This window comes from Lynx rufus, unplaced genomic scaffold, assembly GCF_022079265.1.
Source record: "Lynx rufus isolate CCGP_SWC_20201006 ecotype Redwood Valley unplaced genomic scaffold, mLynRuf1.p SCAF_2, whole genome shotgun sequence".
NCBI lineage: Eukaryota > Metazoa > Chordata > Mammalia > Carnivora > Felidae > Lynx > Lynx rufus.
Genome location: NW_025814834.1, coordinates 19,601,319 through 19,619,837, shown reverse-complemented (window position 1 = coordinate 19,619,837; position 18,519 = coordinate 19,601,319). Strand labels below are relative to the sequence as shown.

The following is an 18,519-nucleotide window of genomic DNA, read 5'->3' as shown; positions in this document are numbered from 1 at the left end:
AAAGGGACGGAGTCAGACCCCTGGATTCAAATAGCAACCCTGTGTCCCATCTCATGATGCCCCACGACACGACCACATTGGTGTATTCCTTGGAGCAACGGAGTCAGTACAGCAGGATATGAGGTCACGCAGATGGGGGTTCCACAAGTGAGAATTTCCTCCCCCTCTGGCAGGTCCCCACCCTTCTCAAGCCTCAGTTTCCTCACTGTGGCAGCACAGAGTCAGATAGGCTCCATGACTGGCCTGGGCCACCCCAGCCTGGAAGGTCAGCCTACAGAGAACAGAAGTTCCATGGATTTTCTTCCCTTGTTTTGCTGCTGAGATTGATCAGCGATGTCCTGAGGGAGTGGAAAGTGGACCTGGGAACTGGTAGGGGGGATGTGGGGGGTGCCGGCACCAAGGACACAGAGCAGGTCATGGAGGGTCATGTCAGGGTCTCCTGCGGGAGCAGGAGGGGCAGGGGGAGCAGGGCTGACTGCCTTCACTGCAGGGAGGGGGCAAGGGGCAGGGGGAGCAGGGCTGACTGCCTTCACTGCAGGGAGGGGGTGAGGAACAGCCCAGGCCAGAGGTCATCTCTCTCTGTTCCCCAGCACCTGACTCAGTGTCCCCTGCCTTTCCCCCTGAGCCACCCAGCGGGCTCCAGAGGGACTGGTCTGGCCTTTCCTCCCTCACTGGGCCTGAAAAAGAAGAGGCGTGCCACTTCCAGAAATGGCCTCATCTCACCTTGGACACGCTACCCTCTACCTATTTTTGAGAGGCCACCCCTCACCAGAGGCATTCCAGTGTGAGCAGCCCCACACCCTGCTGGAGGGCGGGGTAGGGACATCCTAGGACATGCCTCAGCTATTCTCTGTACGGAAGTCCTGCTAAGCACCTGCCGGGGGGCCCAACATTCTCCCAGGTGCTGTGCCTCATGTACCACTGCATCCAATCCCTCCCTCATCCTGGGAGTCATGACAGGGCTCATCTGGTCTGCACAGGGGTGAGAGGTGGGGACCAAGGGAGCAGATTCCCCCAAGCCCGGTGGCGACCCAGGGAGTGCCACAGGACCTGGTGCCTACCAAAATAGCACAGCGGTTGGCGTTCCACACCCAGATCCGCTCTTTACCAGCGAGGCAACCTTAGGCAGGTTACTGAACCCCCCTGTGCCCCGGTTTCCCTATCCAGGCACCATTACGGTGCCATTTCACAGGGTGGCTGTGACCATGACATGAAATGGTCACTATCAAGGGCTGGGCACCACGACTGTCACATGGCAAAGCCAGAACGAGCTCCTAAGGCCGAGGAGTCTTCCCCCTTAGCCTTGTCTGCAGATGTCTCAGGTGCGGGCCACAGTCACCACTGACCCGTCAGAGACACGTGAGGAGCCACAACAGGCAGCCTCCGAAGCTCTTACTCCCCAAAAGTTGCTCAAAATGACTTGTCGACTGAATCCCCCTTTTACAGCAGAGCAAACCAAGGCCCTGGCATCTTGTCAAAGGATTTGAACCCAGGTAGTCTGTCTCCAGAGGCCACATTCTGAACCCTTACGCTAAACTGCCTTTCGTGAAAATGGCTAGGAAAAGCCAATGGCACGAGTCCTGTTACGATCCCAAGTCTGTAGACGAAGAAACAAAGACCATAGGAAGGCTAGGTAATTCGACCAAGGGCAGGCAGCTCCAGAGGGGAGACCTGGGACCTGGACCAGACCCGGGCAGTCAGGCCTGAAGCACACAGGCTCACCCACACTGCTGAGACACCTCGGGCTTTGCCTGCCACTCCCAGGCCACGACTTCCTCAGAGAACAGGCAGAGCCACCTTGGTACTAACCCTAACCCACAGAGCCCATGCCCCCAGCCCAAGGACTACTCCAGGGGACACCCAGACACCTCCTAGGCTCCAGCCTGAGCCATCCCTTGGGCACCCCAGAGTCTTGGGGGTTAGGTGTCCTTACGCCAGCTAGTACATGGGGAAACTGAGGCACAGGGACTTGCCCACAACTAGGGAGACAGGCCCAGGCCTCCTACTTCTCCTTCTTGATCAAGAAAATTAGCCAGAAGAAAATGCTTTTACCTTAGGCCCCCAGAATCTAGAATCTTCCAGGAGTGCCCCCAGCCAGGAAGAAAAGCAGGATAGGAATAATGATGACCGCTCCCACCTTATGGCTGGTTCCGGTTGGCTCTGCTTTCCCTGTGGGGGATGCAGCCCAGTGGCAGTGGGGAGCACACAATTGGACAGGCAGGGTCAGCCCCGCTGACCACCCCAACTGTGTAGCTCCCGGACCAGGCCAACCGTAGTCAGGCCAGGCTAGGCCAGGCCAAGGGAGAGGATAGCAGAGCCTCGAACTGCTTCCCTAGCCTTCCCTTCCCACCCTCCAGGCACAGGGCCAGCTTCTCAGCCTCTAGACAGGAGTCCCTCTGTCCCTGCAGGATGAGCTGACCTTTAACTGGCCAAAAGGTCCCACTGGTTCCATCCCCCTGCCTGGGGGAGCGGATGAGGAGAGAGGAGGGAGGCAAGGGGTGGAGAAGAGCCCCTAGCTCCCTCACCCTCTCCTTCCTCCTCTTTCCTGCCTCTCACGGCTGCGGTCTCCCTCCGGCGGGCCATCCGCCTTCCCTCGCAGCGACTGTGTCCCCACCCTGGCCTTCCACAGCCTCTCCTTCTTTCTCCGTAATTATTTTACCTTTTGTTTGCCTGGCACTTTACTAAATGCTTTTACATTTACCATTGCATTGAATCCACACCAGGGAGAAATAGGGAGACATTGAAAATACCTTCAAATTGCCAAGTGTTCTTGTTAAAAATGCAAACATCTCCAGAACGATGAACAATTAGGCTGGCAGCCTTTGGTACCTCAGAACTAATTCATTTCATCCTCTGCCTTCTCCCCAGCCACTCGGCACAGCAGATGGTGTTGGAGCAGTGGGGAGGCGTGCTTTGGACATCGCCTTAGCCCAGTGGGGTGTCTGGGCCCCTCGGGGGAGGAAGGGAGTGGGAACTAAGGGAGGCAAGAGGAGGAGCCATGGACCTGGCAGTGTTGCCTGTAAACAACATGCTCTCCTCAAGCCCTGGGTTCTAGCCCCACGGCCACCCTCGTCCCACTCACTCTAAAATCTATCACTCACTGTGGTATCTCTAAGGTCAGAGAGATCATCTGTTTTCAAGAAAAGACCTAAAAGAATTTCAGAGTGGATTCAACAAATCCAAAATCCTGGAGAAAAAGGTGGGAGGAGGCAGGGGGAAGGCGGGAGGAGGCAGGGGGGTACAGAGAGTCAGGAGCAGGTCAGGGGCCCAGCAGGCCTGGCTCCCCCAGCCCAGCTCTGCCACAGGGCCCAGAGTCCCCAAGATGGCACAGCCTCACCCTAGGACCAGTTGCAGCTGGGAGAAGCCCAGAGGCTGGGAGCTGGTGTCTTTGAAAGGACATATCCCAGGCCGTGGAGGTAAATCGGGAGACCCTTCCTTCAAGGGAGTCCCAGTTATCCCCAAATGAAAACGGGGGAATGAGCCAACAGTCCTAAGGATGCTTCCAGATCTGCCATGCTGCGGTCCTAGGACCAAATCAGAAACGCAAGTCCATGCCAACCCCCAGACAGGCGTCTCAAGGGCTCCTGGGCTCCAGGCATGCCCCCTGTTGGAGGCCCCACCCACCGCACATATTCAAATGAACCACACAAATAAATACAGTCCATATATAACTCTCAGGGGCTGAACTTGAGTCTCAGTTGACCGTCTGACATAATGTTAGGTTTTGTAGCTAAATTAGACATGCATTAATTTCAACTGCAGCTTACTTTTCAAATTTTGGAGCCTATTGGTTTCATTTCCAGCTCTTCGACATTTTCGTTGGCTGTTGATGAAAGCTTGTAGGTCCTGCATGCTGTGTCTACATTCCTAGTGCTCTGACCCCGGGGAACTCAGGCAGCGAGCCTGGAGAAATCTAACAGCAGGTTGAAAAGAAATCTAACACATGCAGTGTTTGCTGCACAGGAGTTCTCTCAAGCTCCACTCAAGGCCACCTCCTCTGAGGAGCCCTCTCAGGCCACTCCAGCTGTCTAGAATCCCTCCCCTGCCAGTCTCAGAGCACTCACTGCTCACTATAGATGGGACTCATTTAACAACAGCGATACACTCTCTTGTGGCTGTTTGGCTGCATTCTTTAGCTCTGTCTTCATTATCTATGCTCTGTCTTATCTTCCCCCACTGAACTGTGAGCTCTCCAAGGTGCCCTGGACCTCTCCTCTGCCTCCTCTTTGAACCCAGTATGGCGTTCACAGCCAACCAAGAGAGCCAAGGCCATGTGAGCAGGGGCAGTGTTGTTTGGAGAGGAGCTAGAAGCCACTGCTGTCACCTACCCTCCATGCCATCCTCTCGATGCCCATTGAAGTTGTCATAGGAATCCCAGCGGATGAGGGGGTCAGAGGTGTTATAGTCCACGGACACACTCGGCCCATTCTCCAGGTGTTCCATGCCTGAGAGGAATGGGGCGGGAGGGCAGTGAAGAGAAAGAAAAAAAAAAAAAATCAGCAGCTAGAAAAACAGAGGAAGTCAACAGCTTCCCCAGGGATGCTCCCTAAGGGACTTCTTATTTTCTTAACCATAGTGGGTGGGACCAGTAGCTTAAATTGGACAGAGAACCCAGGAGTCTGGTTTCTTGCATTCTTGAAAAGGCTCATACCAGGTCGTAGGGGTAAATCAGGACGGAACACTGAGGAATGAAGTTCCCCCCTTCCCAGGGAGAAGGCTGGAGAGCCCTCTGGCTGGGTGTCTGTCTCGTCCTATTCTGTGTCTCTAGGGTCCCTGGGTCAGTGCCAGGGGGCCAGAAAGCCTGCCCCTGGATTCAAGGGGAGTGTGGAAGAGGCTTGTGACGAGCAGCATGGGGCCAAGGACATCAGGGAAATCACAGCCGTGATACTCAGAAGACACTAGGTCATTCTAGCCAACCCCCCTCCTCCCACTTAAGATGCCCTCCACTCCAGGCAGAAATCCAAGGGGAGAAGCAGTCTCTCCCACACATCCACAGAAGGGGAAGAGCGCTCGAGCCCCAAGTCCTGCCTCCTAGGGCAAGTCCCTTTCCTTTCCTCTTGGCAGTCTTTTCTAGAATCTACCCAGAGTCCCACTGTCTGTAACCTAATTTCGTCTCGTCCTCATTCTGTTCTCAAACAGGATGGAGAACAACTGGCCTCCACATATAACCAGTCTAAAGGCTTAATGGCTATTATTAAAGTGGCCTTCTCATCTTCAGGTTGAACCACCTCGGGCCTCATAATACTTCTCATCCATCTAGCTCCTCTGCATGGCCCTAGCCACTCCCTCCATCCACCACAGCCCTCAACCTCTGAATATAACAGGATGGTGACCTAATGGGACAAGAACAGTTTACCCAACCCAGCACCTCTTGGTCGGCTTTTTTATTTTTATTCTCCAAAGATTAAGTCATTGGTTCATGTTTAGCTGAGGGTCCACTCTAATACCCAGATCCTTTACTGCTGGCCTGCCTTGCAGCCATAGTAACTTGACAATTGTAGGGCAGATGGGGTGGAGAGAGGACAGGTTAGGATGAAAGAAAGGGCATGGAAAAAATGAATTCTAACAAGCTAATACCTTGAATTTTCTCTGGTCCATAAGAAAATACAAATTCCACTTTGCCATATTCTGGAAATCGATCATCTGAAAAGGGAGAAGAAAACACAAAAAGGGGCAGTGAATTCCCCAAAAGGACTCAAATTTTAATCTTTCTAGACAAGATTAACATAATGTGCACATGCAGGGTTGATAATACCACATACATACGTAATGAAATGAGCCTCTTTAGCCCTAGTCCTACTTGCCTGAGATAACCATGCCCAACCGTTTCTATTTCTTGTTCCACTAACAGTTACCTCTAAGACTCTAAATAATATACTCTATTTTTATGCCACTATCTCTCAATTTACCGATTTCAAGCAATCTCCACTGATTCACCATTATGAAAATGATTAATTTGGCCCGCTAATATCACTCCTATCTCCCTTCTTATTAAGTCAATTCTTACTATTATTATTATTATTACTATTACTATTTATTCTGATTGCTTTGAAACTTTAGATCCTAAGCTAAACCTCTATTTCTTGATCTGTTCATTTTCAACGGTGTCTCCTGACCCCCTACATGTAAGAGGAGAAAATTTGCACCACTCCCCTGCCTCTGCCTCTACCAACTCCACCTTTATGTTGTCTGTTATTCCTTTATTTTTCCTTGTTAAGACTGATAACATTTACATTCTGTTCCGAATTATAATGGCATCTTCTGCTTTTGCCCTCCTGGCTTCAGTCCAGGGGAAGCTCATCACTTCTCTGAACTGGGGGAATCAGTTTCCTCCTCCCCCGAGCCCCAGCCCTACTCTCTGCCCTTGGCCTGAGCCCAATCTGCACACGGGATCACCATCTGTGTGATCTGTGTGGGAAGCAAACTTACAGTAGGCATGGTGACCACTCCCTGGATGGGACGTGCCAGTGCATGTCTCCATCACTGCAGAGGTCCCTTCATAGTATCACACTTGCGTGTCTCTATCTCCAATGGGACTGTGAGTTCCCTGAGGGTAGGGCCTGACTTCTTTCTCTCTGTATCCCCAGGGTCTAGCGCCTGCCTGGCACATATAGACACACAATGATTCTTGGTGGATATATGGATGGATGAGGGATAGACAAACATACAGATGAATAGATGGATGGATTTAGATGAGTGAGTAGATGTATGGGTAGGTGGATGGAAGGGTGGGTGGATGGATGGATTTAGATGGATGGGTGGATGGATGGGTAGATTTGGATGGATGGTTAGATAGATGGATGGATGAATTTGGATGGATGGATATGGATGAGTGGGTGGATGGATCCATGGATATGGATGGGCGGGTGGATGGATGGATGGATGGATGGATGGATAGATGGATGGACTTGGAAGAGTGGGTAGGTGGATGGGTGGGTGGATAGATGGATGGTTGGATGGATGGATGGATTTGGAAGAGTGGGTAGATGGACGGATAGATGGATGGATGGGAGGAAGGAAGGAAGGAAGGAAGGAAGGAAGGAAGGAAGGAAGGATGGATGGATTTGGATAAGTAGGTGGATGGATGGGTGAGTGATTGGATGGATGGATGGATGGATGGATGGATGGATAGATGGATGGACTTGGAAGAGTGGGTAGGTGGATGGGTGGGTGGATAGATGGATGGTTGGATGGATGGATGGATTTGGAAGAGTGGGTAGATGGATGGATGGAAGGAAGGAAGGAAGGAAGGAAGGAAGGAAGGAAGGAAGGAAGGATTTGGATAAGTAGGTGGATGCATGGGTGGATGGGTGGATGAGTGAATGGGTGAATGGATGTGGATATGTTCCAGGTCTCAGTATGATATAGACAAAACCTCAAACAGATAGAGAAGGGAGACACCTCCCTAACCAACTCTCCTTCCCTCAGAAAATGGTTCCCCCTCTCTGACTGCCATAGCTCCCCCATTATTGCTCTTCTACCCTGTGGTATAGTTATTCCTTGCTAGGTCTGTCCCTCTACTCAGTGAGCTCACCTTTGAAGGCATCATCAAGGTCTTCCTTCCCAAAAACAACCCCGAGGTCATGGATGGCACAGGTGTGGAACTGCACACGGAAGATGACATCTCGGGCTGGGCTCCGAAACTTCTTGTGGTAGCACTTCAGCTGGGTGGGAAAGAAAGCAGAGCCCATCAGGGGACTGAGGATGAGAAATCAGGTCTCAGGGAGCCTCCTTATTAGCTCCACGACTGAGAACCCAGGGCTCACCCAAGCCCACTGAGGGAGAGGTCACCAATACCAAACAGGATTTCAGAGCTATCTGGGGAAACTTCTAGAAAGCAGAATGTTGGAGGCCAATCTTGCCCTGTAGGGACAAAACTGTCCTCCCAAGAAGTTCCTTCACACAGAAAGGAAAAAGTAGGGGTGAATTTAAATTACAGGAGAAAAGACTGAAGTTAGAAGTGAAGGAGTCCTTGTCACCATGGGAAGCTAGCCCACACTGAGAGATATTTCCCTGAAGATATTCCAGACCAAGACACAGGCGTAGGAGAAGCGAGTCCAACTCTGAGGCAGGGGAATGCACAAGGACTACTGGAGGCCGAAAGCCTTTGCAGGAGCCCTGAGAGTCTATGGCCCCAAGGCTGGTGACTCACGAGGAGTGGTGATCTTGTCTGGAGAGGCAGGAGGGGAGCAGGAAGAGAGAAGAAAGGAGAGAAAATAAACAGGGAGGAGGGGCTTGAAACAGAGGGGCAGCACTCACCAAGATATCTCCCTTCAAGAGCAGGCCAGGCTCGATGGTGATGCAGATGCTGGTCTGGCTGTCTCCTTGGACATTGCTACGGGAGAGAGGCAAGCGGAGAGAAAGAGAGCTGTTGAGGGGGCAGGCAGCACGCTTGTTCCCTACTGCCCCCTGCCAGAGGGCTCCTAGGAAGGCTTGCTGCCTCTGTCCCTCAGCCCTGTGCTAGATGAGATCCTCCTAGAGGAGGTCCTGGCCCATCCCCCCACACCCTGTCCCTGGACCTCAGCCTCAGGCCCCAGGCACCCCTGGCCTCTTTGTCCTGTGGAATACCTACTAGATGCCAGATGTGTAGACAGGCTGCATGGCCTGGTAGATCCGGAGAAACGGCCGACACCCTGTAAAGGAGGGTGATGTTAGCTAAGACAGCGGGAACGGTGCAGGGGTGGGGGAGAGGGTGAAGGAAGGAAGGGCTGGGGAGAGGGGAGGGAAGAAGGGGAAGAAGGAAAAGAAGAAGGAGAAATGGAAAGAGAAAGGAGGAAGAAATACTAGCTTTTCATTTGAGAGGCATTTTTAAGTTTATAAAATACATTGCCACATCCGACATCATGTGCCAGCAGGCACTGCCAGTATCTAACCCATGAATAGACTGAGGGTCAACGAAAGCTCAGGAAGTCATGCCGTCGGGACTCCAATCCAAGCATACTTTTCTACCCTCCCCGCCCCACCCCAAGGCTGCCTCTTAAGAAAAGAAGATGGGAGACAGGAAGAGGGGAAGCCAGAGGGCTCAGGCAGGTACCTCCTTTAGACTCGAAGTTGGGGATGCCATGCATGATCACGTGGTGCAGAAACAAAGGCTTGTTGTTCATTTTGATGGAGCCAGAGAGCAGGCCACTGAAGTAGTGCACGTACCTGGGGCAGGGAGAGGGGCAACTTCAGCCAGGAGGCCATGCCCTAGAGCAGAGCCATCCTGGTTTCTTTCCTGGGCTCATCTAGCTCCCCACCACCACCACCCTCCTAGACCTCCTGGAAGCTGGGGTCTCCTCCCCAGCACCGTCCTTTCTTGCTGCCTGGAGCCCCAAGCAGAGAGGACAAGCAGGTACCACTCAAGCAGGAGCGGAGTCAAGGCAATACTCTGCTTTGGGGTTCTCTGGCGCCCCCTGGTGGTCAAAATGAAAATCCCTCTCCAGCTTCACTCCCAGCCCAAAAATCAGCTGGACCAAAATTCCCCTCCACAACATCCCTGACAGGCATCGTTTAGCTGCTCACCACCGCACAAGGCAGGCTGATCAACCATCAAACACTCCAACACCCCTAAACCTAGCTTAAACCAAGCTTATGCTTATAACCACAGGCCCCAGTTCTGTCCCCACAAACCCCCAGCCACATGACAGTCCAGCAAACTGTAAGAGCTTAACAATTACAGTCCTTCACTTTTTTATATCACGCTGAAGTGTATGAAAACCCTCTATATCTGGTATTGAAAGACATCTAATATCTACTGTGTTTTCCTCTCCCCAATTCTCTTTGGATCTTGTTGGAAGAATGCATCTCCACTCCTTCTAGAAGGGGAAACTAGGTCCAGAAAGAGTTGCTGGCACAGCAAGAACACACAAAGCCGGGGGTGGGTGGGGAGAGAAGGAATGCTGTCTTTCAATGCACCTGCCAGAAAGAGAGGCCCGTCCTTTTGCTGTGGATTGGTCAGTGCGCCCTCCTTTTTTCTGAATGGTGAGCTGAGTCAGCCACACCAATCACAATGAATCCTGAGACTTGGCGAGAGGCAAGGGGGCTCTTTGAGGCTGGTGGAACCAGAACCCACATGACCATGACAATGGTCCCCTCCTATCTCTTGGCTCCTTGGCCCACCTCCAGGCCTGTGGGCCTCTGTCCCTGGGCCCGGGTGGGGTCACCTCAGACTACCCAAGCAAGATAATCTGATGGGCAGCGCCGGTTCCTATTCAGCCCCTGACCAGCCCCCAGCCCCATTACTCAAACCGGAAACCTGGAATGGCGGTTCCTATCAGATCTCTGGATCATGCCAACAGGATGTGTCTGTGTGCTGGGGACAATGAGCCGCCCGGGGGTGGGGTGACAATGAATGGGGGAGTTGCAGGCAAAGCCCCTCCCTCCCTCCCTCTCTGCCCTCCTCTCCTCCAACTGCTCCCGTCCCTGCAAACGACACTGCCCAGAAGGCGGGAAAGTGGCAACAAATACATAATGAAGCCAACAGCTGCATGTTCACACACGGGCACGGACAGAATCACCCACCCATAAGCAGGTGCAGTTGCAGATATAAGCTGCAAGGCAGACAGATAATGTAAACATACGCCCGACTGCGCGCTGTGTAAGCATATGCCGTGCGCTGTGGGGTCCCCTACACTCCTACGGCTGAGAGGTAACCCCGACCCCGTGCTCCAGGTGTCCTGCTGCAGGGGTGTGACTGCTCTGCCCACTCTCTCCAAGCCACACTGCGTCATCGTAACATCATGCTCCTCTGTTTGTCCCTCTTATCCTTCAAGGTCAGGCTCGTGACCAAGGCCACCAGCCATACGTAGAAAGCCAGGGACCGACGAGCAGGTACTTGAATGACCGTTCTTTTCTCCCTGGGAAGATTCTCATTGATCCACAGCTGCTGCATCTGGCAGCCCAGCCAGAATTTTCTGCACATAAAGCCATCCTGTTTCTGACGGCTGACCCAGAGATTGGCTCCTGGGTGCCCTGTGCCAGGTGCAAGACACCAGGTGGCCTGAGGACTCGCTTCTGCTTGGGCTTCCCACTACAATGGGAGTAAGTCCCCAGCAGAGCCGGCACCCTTCTAACAAGGCAAGAAAGATGGGGGTGATGATGAAGAATAAGAAGGGAAACCCCAGCATAGAGAGGCGAGGGGGTCCTGCCTGCCTGGTCAGTGTTCTGAGGGGCTGGAAAAATCAGTGGGATGCTTTGGCTTCTGGGCCACCGTACTTGCTGTCCCCTCTGCGTGGTGACCCCAGCCCCGCCCTCAGATGCTTCCCTTCTTCCTCTCAGAGCTCACCCCGCATGTCACCTGTTCAGAAAGTTCAGCCCTGGTGCTCACCCTATCACTCTCTAGCCCATCACGCTCTGTTTGGGTTTTGTTCCCCTTCCAAGTACTTCTCACGACCTGAAAGTTCCCTGATGGCTCATGTCCTTGGGAAACTCCACGAGACCCTGCTGAGAGGGTCAGTCCCACAGCCCCGGTGTGCAGAGTGGTGTGGCACATCACCATGTGTGGTGGGCCCGCAGCTCTGGCCACATAGGGGCAGGGCCCCCTTCCCCATCTCCAGCTCTCCCCTCTCAGCCTGGGCTTCTGACTCGCACTCACCTGCAGCCTCCCCACAGTCCACCAGCCCTGTGCCCTCTCAGCCATCATTAAACAGCACGTTATCCACAGAGCAGAGTCCCGGGCCAGCCCTCAGGACAGTGGGCGGCACAACCCTGGGGGCCCTGCCCTGACCTGACTTACAGGTCCCCAAGTACATTCTAGCTCTGCTAATACTTGCTATGGATCCTGGCCATGTTCAGTCCCCTCCCTAGGCTCAGGCTTCTCATCTGTAAAGTGGGGATGCCCTGGATCATCATACAGTAGCTCACCATTATGCAGGGTTGGCCTCAAATCCATCATTTCTGACAGGTGTTCCCTGACCCCCTTCATTACATAGCCCCAATCTCCTCCACCAGTCTATCCCACTCTGTTCTCTTTCTTTCCTAGCACTAACCGCTACCTGAAATTGTCCTGTTGGTCTATTTACTCGTGCAATGCCCATCTTTCTTAGTGGAATATCAGCTCACTGTGGGCAAAGCACTTCGTCCTGCTCAACTAGATATCCCCAGCACTTGGAATGTAGTAGAGCACATAAAACTTATCCAATGAATCAATGAATCCTCTCTGCCCTGCTTCCTCCCTCGGCTGCTGTGGACTCCAATGAGACCACGTGCTTGAGAGCCCTTGGTAAAATTTTTAAAGCTCTCCCATCAGAAGGTGACCCTTATGGTAAGAATCTGTGACCTCCCCAGGGCAGGCGGCAATGACGCCAGCCTCCTACAGGCTCACCCAAGCGCGGACGCAGTCCCGCGGCCAGGACCAACATGGCATTTCCTTCTCATACAAGCTGCCTTCTTGCACCCAGACCAATGCATCCCCCACCAGCAGCCCCACTGCTCTCCAGCGCTGGCCGCAGGAGCCAACGGCCATGCCCATCTGTGGGCACACACAGCTGCCCACCGGCTCACTCATGCCCCTAAGCTTACAGCACTCCAGGCTGGCACCTGAATATGCATGCTCCGTACACCCCCACCTAGGCATGGCTGTTCCACCCACTGTGGGTACGTGAGGCCAGTCCCCAAGACAGCGCGTGCACACACACACACACACACACGTGTGCATGCATTGGCAGTGAGCCCTGGAGACCCACCTTCTCTGGGATGGCTGACCAATGGGCACAATCTTATCCTCATAGAATCGCTTCATTGCAAACCGGTCCAGGGCCTGATCGGCGCTGCAGGGAGAGACAGGTGGTCAGAGGAGCCAACTCCCTGGTCTCCCCACCCCTGCTCCCCCAGACCTGTAGAGCCCTCCAGGCACCCTACTCTGAGAAGCTTTCAGGAAAAGAGTGCCCTGGCATTCCTGCATCCTGTATGCTGCAGGACTCAGCCCTGGGGCTTTGGAGCCAGACAGCCTGGGTTCCCATACCAAGTGTGCCGCCTCCTTATTAACCTTGTGCCTTGAGGCAGGTTACTTAATCCTTCTGAACCTGATTTTCATTTTCTGTCAAATGAGAGTGACAAGTGCCTTCCTTGAAGGTCGTTACAGTAATTAAGTGAAATAACATGTATAACGAGCTTGGCACATGTGGGCACACAGTAGGTGCCCAGGAAATGTTCACCATTAAGGAAAGATTAGGCTGGGTTAAGTTTCTTACAGTCACACAACCACCGTCTAAACCCTTCATAGAACATTCTATCTGTCTGCAAAGAGATCATTTTGAAGAGAGAGAATATAGCCCCTCTGTTCTTGACTCTCTAGCAACATCCCATCCCAAGCCCCAAAGTCCTTATTAAGGCCCACAAGGATGAGATAACTTCTAGATGGTTCTGTCAGACCCAGATCTGATCCAACATTTCTTTCTGACTCTCTCACCTGCTCACTCAGGAAAAAAGAGGGCTATTTGCCAAGGAAAAGTGGTCCCGAGAAGGTGGCTGGATGGGGTGTCCGTGGATGGGCCTGCCTCTCGAGTCTGCTGCCACCAGTGCCCCCAGTAAAGGACTCTCCTTGCTCCTGCCTTCCGTGCACAGCCACCTGCCTCAGAGCCGTGGGCAGATCCCTCTCCTTTCCGTGGGCTCCTCCACCCCGTCCCCTGTCATTATTCTGCCAGCCAAGGAAGGGAGAGGCCATGGAGGGATGGGCAGACAGGGTTCCTGCTGTCAATATTCAGAGAATGAGAGGCTCTTACCTGGCAGAAATGTTGCTGTAGTGCATGTAAGCCGCGATGACAACACCTATCCTGCCTCGGTTTCCCTGAAAGAACCCCAAACGCAAAGCCTTTATTTCTAAGGCCAGCCCTGCTGCCCCAGAAGCCTGGAGAAAAAGTGAGCAGCAGCTGGAGAGAGGGGTGTGGTTCAAAGGAGGGAGTGGGATGCCAGGGAGGGGAGCAGGTCAGGCTGAGTCCCAAAGAGAAGAAACGCAGTTGATCATCTACCACACGTGAGGGTCCCACAAGCTCCTAACCCCCATTTCTCAGGTGCCCCCCGGGACAGGATCTACCATCCCCTAGAAAGGAGAATGCACACACACTCACCCGAGGACACGTCTACGCATGTGTGCACGTGCTCACATACACACACGTGTGTACATGCACACACGCACACACGTACCTACAGAGCAGCCCCTGCTCTGACCTTATTGTGCAGAACGACGACATTGTGAGGGTCTGCATTGAGCCAAGTGTCCATGGCCTTGCAGACGCTGCAGATCTTCTCTAGGGCTGGAGTGTGGAGGTCAGGCCAGCCAAATTCCAGGACCTGTGGTCAAAGTCATGAGTGAGAAGTGGCGGAAGCCCCAGAGACTCAACCGGGGCAGCGGGAGCTGCACCTACGCCACATGCTGGCTCCAGGGCAGCGGCCACCAGCCAACCTCGCTTCCCGCCCTCCCTGCCCAACAACCCAGAGTGGTTGCAAGGGTGTGGCCCAGAGACCCTGGCTCAGGGCCAGAGAGGAAAAGTGAAGAGCCCCCAGCCATTCACAGCTCTTTTCCAGGCCCTGACACACAAGCCATTGATTTTTCTGGCCAATCAAGAGAACCCGAAAGGGGACAGAGGGCAGATCTGAATGGCCGTCCTCAGGCTCCTCAAAACTTTGCTTAACTCACAGATCGTTAAACTAAAAGAGAACCCATGCTTGGAAAAGCCAAGAGAGCACATCTAATCCAGCCCATCTACTTTCAGAGGGGCAAGCTGAGGCCCAGAGAACTGTCACCTGCCCAGGGTCCCACAGCGACAGGCACCAGAATCCGGGAGGCAGAGCAGATATCCACGCAAAGCCCGGCACTCAGCCCGCCGAGTGAACAAGTGAAAACCAGCCATTGGCAATTCCCAGCCAGTTTAAATCCAAAATGCTTGTCAATAAGACTAAAATTCTCACAGCTCCAGTCTCGCCCCAGAGATGCTATGTGCACCCGGGGTGGGGGTGGGGGGGTAGACCTGGGTAGGAAATCGCTGCATCAAGCTTTGCTGTCTGCAATTTGTATTACAGAAACCATAAATACAGTATTTTCCATGTTCCAAAGGGAAGCTGGCATAGAAAGGGAATAGGCTTTGCGAAGTGTCTCAGCCCTTGCCCCCAGATTCCGAAGTAGGAACCACAGGGAGAACCACGCTGTTCTCCTTCTCTTCCAGGCAGAGGGAAGTCCCCACCCTTAATCCACACCAGCTCACCTTGGCGTGGAGCTTTGCGATGTCAGGCCTCCGCTCAGAGAGGTTGAAAAGCTACAAGGAGGAAAAAGAAGAGATCATGAAATGGTGCTAGCTGGCTGTCTGTCCATCTGTCTCTGTCTCTGTCTCTCTCCTCCCAACCACCCAGTGAAAATTCTATCCATGCATAAGCTTACAACGGAGTCCCATCAGACCCACACATTGACCAACACGCACTCAACTACAGGTTCTCAGGATAAAGAGGAGAGAGGAGGCGCCGGGGTGGCTCAGTCGGTTAAGCGTCTGACTTCGGCTCAGGTCATGATCTCACAGTTCGTGAGTTCAAGCCCTGCGTCAGGCTCTGTGTTGACAGCTCGGAGCCTGGAGCCTGTTTCGGATTCTGTGTCTCCCTCTCTCTCTTCCCCTCCCCCACCTGCACGTGCTCTCTCTCTCTCTCTCAAAAATAAATAATAAAAATATTAACAAAAAAAATTAAAGAGAAGGAGAGAGAAGTACATGGACACTCCACCCCAACCCTCAGTGAACAGACAGACACCCAAACTGCAGGTGAGAAGGGGATGCAGCCTGTCTCATCCCATGTGCCACCCGTCCACACTGGACAGGAATCCGGTGGTGTGACATGATAAGTGTTTGGCCATCTCTGGTTTCCACTTCACATGTCAACTTTAGAACCTCATCCGCCTAAAAATGCAACAGCTCTGCGGGAGGACGCCCTCCCTCCGAGTGTGCAAATCACCCTGAGTGGCGCCTCTCAGACCCTTGACACCCCTTTCCTGGCAGAAGCCCTCCGACATCTAACCATGTCCCATAAGACTCCCCCAATCCCTGGATTTCCTGTCTCCACCTTCACCTCATTGCCCAGAAAACTCAAAGAAAACCGTGCCGCCTCCTGCCGAGGAAAGCGACCACACGGCCTGTGATGGGAAAGCAGAGGGAGGGTGGCATAGCAGAGACCCACAGAACCCTGGAATCCTGAAACTGGGAATGATCCCAGATGGCTTCCAGTCCATTCTTGGACCCTGTAACTGTACAGACTTTATTACATTAACAACAGCTACCACTCGAGTGTCCCCAACCTGCCAGCCCAAGGCTGAGGACTTTACACCTAGCAGCTGGCTTAGTTCTCTCAACAACCATAAGAGGTAGGTGGTACAATTAGACCCATTTTACAGATGCAGAACCTAAAGTTTAGTGAGGCGAAGTGGCCAAGGTCAGATAGTGAGAGCAGAGCCAACATTCAAACCCAGGACTCTCTGGTGTCTGAAGCCGGGCTCTCAACGCTGCCCAACACAGCTGATGGAGAGGCGTGTCTGTGGTGGGTTCAACAGTGTCCCACAAAAATTCAGATCCACCTGGAACTTCAGAATGTGACCTTATTTAGAAATAGGGCCTCTGCTGATGTAAGTAGTTAAGGATCTCAAGATGAGATCATCCTGGATTTAGGGCGGGCCCTAGGTCCGATGCCTGGTGTCCTTATAAGATGAGAAGACCCACAGAGAGACACAAGAAAGAAGGCAGGCGGTGTGAGGACAGAGGCAGAGACTGCGGTGATGCAGCTCGAAGCCAAGGTCACTAAGGATCGCTGGGGGGCACCGGAAACCAGGAAGGGGAAAGGCAGGATCCCCCGTAGAGCCTGCAGAGGGAGCACAGCCTGGTCAACACCTTGATTTGGACTCCCAGCCTCCAGAACTGTGAGAAAGTCAGTTCTGCTGTTTCAAGACACCAAGTTTGTGGCAATCTGTTACAGCAGCCCCAGGGACCTAACGCAGTCCCCTACGCCGGCCTCTGCTCACAGATCGGGGCGGCCCCTCGAGGCTGCACGGTCTGGTCGGTGGGTGCAGCCCAAATCCACAGGCACCTCCTTGTAGAACTGAGCCCTCCCCTGGGGCCAAGGATAGGTCTGATTCCCCATGCCAGCTCTCTGCCATTAGAGAAGAGCACCCCCGGGCCCCTCATCCACACTCGTGATGTGTTCCTCCTGGGCCAGGCACCATCCCCGTGACAGCAACATTTCCACAACTCTGCCCTCGGACTTCTCAGAGGCACTGCTGCCTCCCGACCTCAGGCCAACGCCCCACCTCTCTGTGCTCCAGCAAAACCTGATTTCTAGCCCTGTCATGAAGTTTAATACGTGGAGAGCAGATAGAACAGGGCCTGTGTCGTAGCAAGCACGCAATAACATGAATTCTTGTTACTCTCTCCTCCTGGTCAACACACACATACACACGAGCACACGCATGCCCACGTGCACATATACCTACACTCATGCGCACACGCACACATGCACATGGGCACACGTGACTTGGTTCCAGACGCCCCATTCCAGCCGCAGACACACTCCTCCCAGTAAAGTTGAGCTGGGGGGGTGAGTGAGGACTCAGGCCGTGAGAGAGGCTAAGAGCTAGCCCAGGGCAGGTGGGCAGGGGCACCAGCAGCGAGGAGGTGGTAAGCAGAAAGGACGGGGGGTACTGGGCCCCATCCTCACCAGGTAGCTGCCTCCATGTTTGGACTTGAGCATCTGGGCCACCTCTCGGAGGTTGCTCCGAAAGTTCTCCTCGTTGGCTGTGCTGGGGAAGGAGACGGCGATGATCCTCTCTGTGACATACACCAGGTCCAGCTCACAGCTGTCCTCCGTGGTCCGGCTCAGACTCATGTTTCTGGAGACACAGTAGGCAGAAGGGGGTTCGGATCAGAACCCTGGTCCTCAGGGCAAGGTGTAGGGATCTGTGCCCCCTAGACACTATATGTGGCCCACAATTCCAACCCCGGAGGCTTGACTGTTCCCTGAGCACCGGAGGAAAGGGAGCTGGGCAGAGGCTGGCAAGGACCTCGGGCCATTTCCAAGCCAAACAGCGATGACAGCAACCCTAGTAGCCATCAATCCTGTCGGCACTGCCTTCAACCTATAAACGCAGAGGTCGGGGTCAGGATCAGAACCTGCCAGGAGCCCAGGAGTCCAGCTCAGCCTTCCAACGCACTGTGGCCACCTGGTCTGGCAGAAGTCTTTCAAAGGATCCTGGGACGGATCTAGTACAGGAAGGAGAGCGGCAGGTGCCCCTGGAGCTGAGCATTCTTCCGCCCTCCCCCTGCTCCCGAGCTATAGTGTGGGCAGGGGGGTGGGGGGGAGGCTTCTCAGGGGAAAGGGCAGCTCAGGTGACAAGCTCACCTGGGCTCCAGTAAGCCAGACCACGGCTCACATTCCAGCCCTCCCCAGAGGCAGGCCGGCTCCCGCCCTTTGTTCCCTGGCTCTCCCCCACCCCTGGCAGCTCCCACCACCTTCCAGGGCTGTTTCTTGGCTGCAGCCTCCGTGATTTCTAAGAGGGTGCTGAGCCTACTGCTG

The 18,519-nt window shown here is 53.7% G+C and overlaps 1 protein-coding gene across 1 annotated transcript in view; it reads right to left on the bottom strand.

The window, feature by feature from the left end:
* The window catches only part of TNS1 (tensin 1), a 225,763-nt gene that overhangs the window by 71,032 nt on the left and 136,212 nt on the right, over window positions 1–18,519 (bottom strand). Inside the window, exons 8-18 of the mRNA XM_047084469.1 lie at window positions 17,665–17,836; window positions 15,183–15,233; window positions 14,149–14,271; window positions 13,704–13,768; window positions 12,666–12,749; window positions 9,035–9,147; window positions 8,573–8,633; window positions 8,260–8,335; window positions 7,535–7,664; window positions 5,578–5,643; window positions 4,329–4,445 (exon numbers count right to left, since the gene is read on the bottom strand). Coding sequence (XP_046940425.1) covers window positions 4,329–4,445; window positions 5,578–5,643; window positions 7,535–7,664; window positions 8,260–8,335; window positions 8,573–8,633; window positions 9,035–9,147; window positions 12,666–12,749; window positions 13,704–13,768; window positions 14,149–14,271; window positions 15,183–15,233; window positions 17,665–17,836 — 1,058 coding nt within the window. The remainder of the gene's footprint in view (window positions 1–4,328; window positions 4,446–5,577; window positions 5,644–7,534; window positions 7,665–8,259; window positions 8,336–8,572; window positions 8,634–9,034; window positions 9,148–12,665; window positions 12,750–13,703; window positions 13,769–14,148; window positions 14,272–15,182; window positions 15,234–17,664; window positions 17,837–18,519) is intronic.